The sequence below is a fragment of the Carassius gibelio genome, chromosome A15 (assembly GCF_023724105.1).
Source record: "Carassius gibelio isolate Cgi1373 ecotype wild population from Czech Republic chromosome A15, carGib1.2-hapl.c, whole genome shotgun sequence".
Classification (NCBI taxonomy): domain Eukaryota; kingdom Metazoa; phylum Chordata; class Actinopteri; order Cypriniformes; family Cyprinidae; genus Carassius; species Carassius gibelio.
This window is the reverse complement of record NC_068385.1, coordinates 16,617,144-16,623,143: the sequence shown is the minus strand read 5'-3', so window position 1 is coordinate 16,623,143 and position 6,000 is coordinate 16,617,144. Positions and strand designations below refer to the sequence as shown.

Here is a 6,000-nt window from a genome sequence, read left to right as displayed (position 1 = left end):
TTTTCCCTTCTCTAAACAAATTATTCAGGCATATGATTTTGAAGCCAAGATGTCTTTTGAATGCACATCTAATAATTTAATTTGCACATGTATTTCCATCATAGTTTGCGTGCATGTCTTCAAAAAAAAAAAAAAAATAATAATGATAATAAAATTATCCACCCTAAATAAAGTGTACACATTTAAGCACATTATGCAAATTTTATTCACATAATGGTATTTCCATCCAGAATTTTTTATGCAAATGTTGGGATATGGCATTAAAATGCTTGTTGATGGAAACCCTGAAAGAACCTCATGACGTTGCTAAATAGCTGTTAAAAGTAAGTGTAATTTGATCACACTGTCATCATAAAACAAACAAAACAAAAAGCTTACATGGTTTAGATTTCTATATTAAGCTGTTATGTCTTTATAGTAGTAACAACTGCTGTTACGGTGGGAATCTAGATGTTCTTATGTGTGTAAAATTACATTCAGCCTCAAAGCAATAGCTTTAAGCAAAAAGGTTCAAATAAACAACAATGACTTTTTACTCATCAAGTCAAACATATGCATAACCTGTTTTTTTTTTTTTTGTATATATATATATATATATATATATATATATATATATATATATATATATATATATATATATAGTTTTGTTTTTTGCTGTGATTCAAACATTTTATTATTCTCCAAGTTGATACCATTTCTAAGATCAAATTGGGGCATTTATGAAGTTATTGTCATTAAGTTCAAAACATTCTGAAATCATATTCAATTGTTACATATACTTTCTGTCAGAACAAAAACTCGCGTTCAGCTTGCAGAAATGAAAGAATGAAATTTAAAACATCTAGACATCAACCAAGAGTAAAGATGCAAAAGTAGGTGCATAAATGTTTCCAAAATGCTTGTGTGTCTCATTGAGAAAAAAAAAAAAAAAAAATTCACACTGCCTGATTCGTCCTGTCGAACCGCAAGACTCTGCACGACCGGGTCGGTCGTCTCTCCTTCCCGCGTTTCTGCTGAGCAGCCCGAAGACGTGTTAAAATGTGTTTTTTGGGGAACTTAAGGGTGGTACATCCAAACTGGCTAACTCCTCCTGTATCCCCAGGTAATTTCTCCCGTCTTTGGACCCAACTTCGCCAGCCAGGTTTCCAGCAGTAGACGCTGTCATAAAATCTCGATCCATTCTCGCCACCCAACACATATATCCTGCGTTTCCATCTAGCCACACCTCCGGCAGCAATCCTCCTTGGCAGACCTGGAAAAACCACGGGACTAGGCGCACGGTCACTACCTCCACCACCTCGCTCAACTCCGACCGCCACCTCCCGCTCCAGTCCTGATCCCCGTCCTTCTCGGAAGAACAACACGCGTCCTGTGGCATCTAGTGGTTCTGCCTGGGTGTAGTTGCCATTGAGGAACTTGGCGGCGTCGCGCAAGTAACCACCAATGGCGCAAACGCCACCACGTACTGCTACGCCTCCAGCCAGGCAGGTGGCGCCAGAGTCAAGCGCTACACGGCTCCAGGTATTTGTAACGGTGTGGTATATAAGCACACCAGCATGCACCACAGCTCTGCTCTGCTCCAGTGTGGTACCGCCAAGCAAATAGAGACGACAGCGGAGGGCAGAGCAAGCAAAAGATCGCAACGGCAATGGCAAACGAGGTCCTGGTGCCCAGGTCAGCGTGTTAAGGTCAAATTTTTCAGACGTGTCCAGAAATGCTGCTCGGTTACAGCCACCAAGAGCGTATAGAAAACCCCCGCAGCCAAGAAGACCCAGCATGGCGCGTGGTTCAGCCATCGATGGCTGTTCAATCCAGCGGTTTAGCACGACATCGTACTCATGAAGTGCTGAGGAGACCTCGCTACTCCGCAGGATGCCTCCCGCAACAAACAGTCGGCCTCCGACAGCAGTGCAGCCGGGACAGAGAAGCGAGCCCAAGGCTGCCAGCTTCTCCCACTTCCCTGTACGAGGATCGAAGCAATCCACCGTGAAGTCCCTTTTCTGTAAAGACTCATCCTCCCTCGGCTTAAGATCTACACAGACTATTTTCTTCTCAAACATACCTTCTCTAGGCCTCAGCGGTCCTCCCATGCTCTCGGTACTGGCTCGAGGCCCAAGTTCTTGGTTCATTCGGTGGCTCTCTTCAGGGCCAAATAGACCGGGGCGTAAATGGCGTAACAAGTTGGGCATGTGAATGTAACGATCAGCCGGCTGGTATTCTGCCCAGCGCCTTGCTGCATCGTAAACCTCAGTCTCAGACTCCACACCCAATCGATCCGACTCCAACAAGCTGCCGAGAGTCCCTGGGTCCAACAGGAGGAAGTCTCGCTGCCGGGCCACTCGAGGAAAATGCTGGCCGACCAGCCTCAAAGAAGCCCGAAGAAGCAGCTGGTCATGATGTGAACGAGCCAGAGAGTACATGCCCAGGCAATTGTCCACAGACAGATGCTCAAAAAGGAATCTAACAAACAGGAAGATAAAATGTGAGCATCAGCCAAACAAGACAAAAGGTAGAACGATCACATCTAAATTTTACCTGGAGCAAAGGTCCTGCAAAGGCATCACTTGAAGACGATTGGCTGCTACAAACAGATCCTCTGCCGTGTCCAGACTAAGACCGGCTTCCCCTGTATAAACAAAGTGGATAACGGTCTCCATAACAGAAGGGGTCACCTCCTCCAGTCGGATCTCGGTAAGACGAGACTCTACGAGAGGGCTGGTAAACATGGCACGGAAATATGGACTGACAGCTGCTAAAAGAACTCTGAAAAAAGACAAACGGTGCACACGTGTCAAAACGGAATAGTTTTATATATGTACACTACCATTTAAAAGTTTGAGATGTTATGCAAACATAAGCCCCTTATGTTCACCAGATTTATAAATATTTTAACATTTATTCTTGTTATGCAAAGTGGAATTTTCAGCAGCCTTCAGTGTCACGTGATCCTTCAGAAATCATTTTACTATATTGATTTGTTGCTCAAGAAACATTTTTGTTGTGGAAATCATGACTTTTTCAGGATTCTTTGATGAACAGAACAGGGTTTCAAAAGAACAGGGTTTATTTGAAGTATAATGTCTTTTGTAATATTACTTTTGATCAATTTATTGCATCCTTGCTGAACCACAGTATTAATTTGTATAGGAATCTTTTTGACCCCAAACTTTTGAATGGTACTGTACATCATTATATTGAAATACATATAATTAGAACCTTATCAACAATTTAATGTATAGTTACACCATTTTTTAAACGATTCAAGTTGCATTATATATATATATATATATATATATATATATATATATATATATATATATATATATATATATATATATATATATATATATACACACACAATACAGAACTACCAAATTATGATACATGTGTGATTGCATCATATAATAATTGCTATTAAGTGTTCATCGTCTGTTTGATTACGTCTTTAATAGATTTTTCCGAAGAGTTTCTGCCATATGCACATGAACTGACAGTCACCCCTGATAAGCTACTACTAAATAATGTAGAAACTTAATTTTCTGTAAAGTTGCTTTGAAATGATTTGTATCGTAAAAAGCGCTATACAAATAAACTTGAATTGAGCAATATGACTATCAGACAACCTTCAAAGCTGAAAACATAACTCACCTGTGACACATAAACTTTTTTCCCTCCACCAGAAGAGTGACATCACACAACTGCTGAGCATCAAGCAGCTGTTTTAACCCTGAATCAGATGACAAAAGTGACAAACAAGGCTGATTAAAAAAAGGTGGCTAAGTGATTAATCATTGTACTAATCAGTGTCACTTTGCCACATTTGAGGAATATAATGGCATTCCATTGTTTTGCTGTTTTTGAAGTACTGAAACGTTTTTGTTTAATCATTATGGCAGAACAAGATCTGTGGGGTCCAAAGGTCTATGATCATCAGTGAAAATGCATCTATTTTGCATTATCATCTAGTTTAAATCTAATCTGACTTTTTATTACAATGCACTTATAACAATTTGAAGTCTAGTATATAATGAAAAATGAAACAAATGTCATCATAGAATCCATAATTCTAAAGTAACAGTATACATAATCCAATGTTCAACAGCACAACCATCGTCTCACCTTGAGTCACATATTCCCCCAACGGAGTCGAGTAGTCATCAGGAAAATCTTCTTCCTCTGAGTCGCTATCGGAGAGAGGTTCTCCTCCACCTCGATCTGCATCCTTCCATGGCTGTGGACGCCAGGTGACCGCGCCACCTTTGACAGCATTCATCTGTGACAAGAAGTTCAATTAAAAGTATATTGTTTAAATCTGATGCTCATATAGTGACAGTACAATACTGTGCTCACATTTATAGTTTCTATAGCTGAACTAGACATACATATTGAGGAAATACACTAAATGGTAAAAATACAATGAAGATTTTTAAAGTAGTTTGGGTAATCAAATGAACTGATTATCAATATCGCCGCCTCCTTCGGTCAGATTTTCTTTTTTTTACAATTTTCTATACTCTTCCCAGGCCTATTGACCTTGAGCCTAAAAGAGGGTGAGGAGACATTGGGTTCGAGTGCCTCAGATGACTTACAACGTCTCTAAACAATTTAACCCTTACATGTATGGCATAACCTGCTTGAAACCTTCAGTTCGTCCCTTACATTCTTAAGCTGTTCTCGAAGCAATAACTTTTGTCCTCCTTCTCTAATCCCTTCAGAAACACCACATATTAACGAACAATAAAAGGTTGAAAAGCGGTTTTCAATACATGCAATGAAAATACTGAATTATACACATGCATGTCAAAAACGAATGGGATCTTTCATGCTTTAAAAGATATACAAGTGGATCTCTGTGACTTAACAAAAATAAGATTAATCGTATAGAAGCAAACGACATTGATTAAATAAATAGTAAATATCCACTGTAGTTTTATTATATAGTTTTCTCAAAAAGTATAGTAGCCTGATGTGTAAACATATTAATACTACACTACATTTACGTTAGTAGATATTACCATTAGAGGAGCAGGTTTCTATCAGAGAGAGAGTGAGTTGATCCCAGCAGTACAGGACTGTTAGCTGGTTTATATTCTCGTATTTCTGGTGGGGTCTCGAGCTCGGGTTTGTGTCTCAAGACAGACGGCCTGACACTCTTCGGCCCGTTCACAGCGCCTTGAGCTTCTCGGGTAGTTTCAGCGCAGATTGTTCGGCTCATCACGGTGTGTTGTCCATCCTTAGCATATGAGCACAAAAATATACCCGCGCGCCTGATGTATCCACACTGACTGCTCCGTGTGGGTTATTAACGGTTGGTAATCCGGACTGGACCAAAGATAACGTAGTCTCGAGAGAAATAAACGGCTGTTTGATCAGTAATATCAACTATTGCTCACAGCTGCCAGCATTGCTCCATGATTGGAGGCGAAGCAAGCTGAGGGAACAACACACTCGTCTTCCGCTTTTCTCATTGGCCTGTTTACCGGATGTGACGGATATTTACTTCCGTTCCAATTGTAACCGAGGGCCGTCTGTTTTAACCTTTTATAAAGTTTATGGTTTTAACCATAGACATAAATACCAAAGCTTGAGAAATAATTATTCGAATTAATAAATTAAATATTATATTAAATAATATTAAAATGATTAACTGTTTATATGCACGTAGGGAAATCTTACGACGACAATTTGGATTTGATACTAGTAACGTTATTATGTTTTCTTTTTTTTTTCTTTTTTTATGTATGCAGCATTATGCCTCCATATTCACGAATTTTAGAAGGTCTATGTTTTTACGAAGTTTCCTCACCTTAGAATGGATTCTCAAAAGGACATTGTTTATTGACTTGTGAGTAACAACAAAGATGTCTTTCTGGATAATAATATTATATTATTACAATATTCTGGGAAATTCACATCTAAGAACTTGAGAGTGAAACCTTGGTTTTGTGTATTTTGTGTTTCTTTCTTTCACAAATTTCCTTTAGGCGATGTATAAAAATG

The 6,000-nt window shown here is 39.3% G+C and overlaps 1 protein-coding gene across 1 annotated transcript; it reads right to left on the bottom strand.

The window, feature by feature from the left end:
* Positions 1 to 625: 625 nt before the first annotated feature.
* On the bottom strand, positions 626 to 5,483 carry LOC128029379 (kelch-like protein 1). The gene is made up of 5 exons (XM_052617137.1): positions 5,016 to 5,483; positions 4,120 to 4,273; positions 3,649 to 3,727; positions 2,536 to 2,763; positions 626 to 2,460 (listed from the first exon to the last, which is right to left on the bottom strand). The coding sequence occupies exons 1-5, from the start codon at positions 5,016 to 5,018 to the stop codon at positions 936 to 938; spliced, it is 1,989 nt and encodes a 662-aa protein (XP_052473097.1). The 5' UTR covers positions 5,019 to 5,483; the 3' UTR covers positions 626 to 935.
* Positions 5,484 to 6,000: the final 517 nt, after the last annotated feature.

Excerpts from the sequence above, each read along its gene's own strand:
- LOC128029379 (XM_052617137.1), bottom strand. Across the intron at positions 3,728-4,119 it reads GGGGGAATATGTGACTCAAG|GGTTAAAACAGCTGCTTGAT; the intron begins GTGAGACGATGG and ends CATCTGATTCAG. Across the intron at positions 2,764-3,648 it reads AAAAAGTTTATGTGTCACAG|AGTTCTTTTAGCAGCTGTCA; the intron begins GTGAGTTATGTT and ends GTCTTTTTTCAG.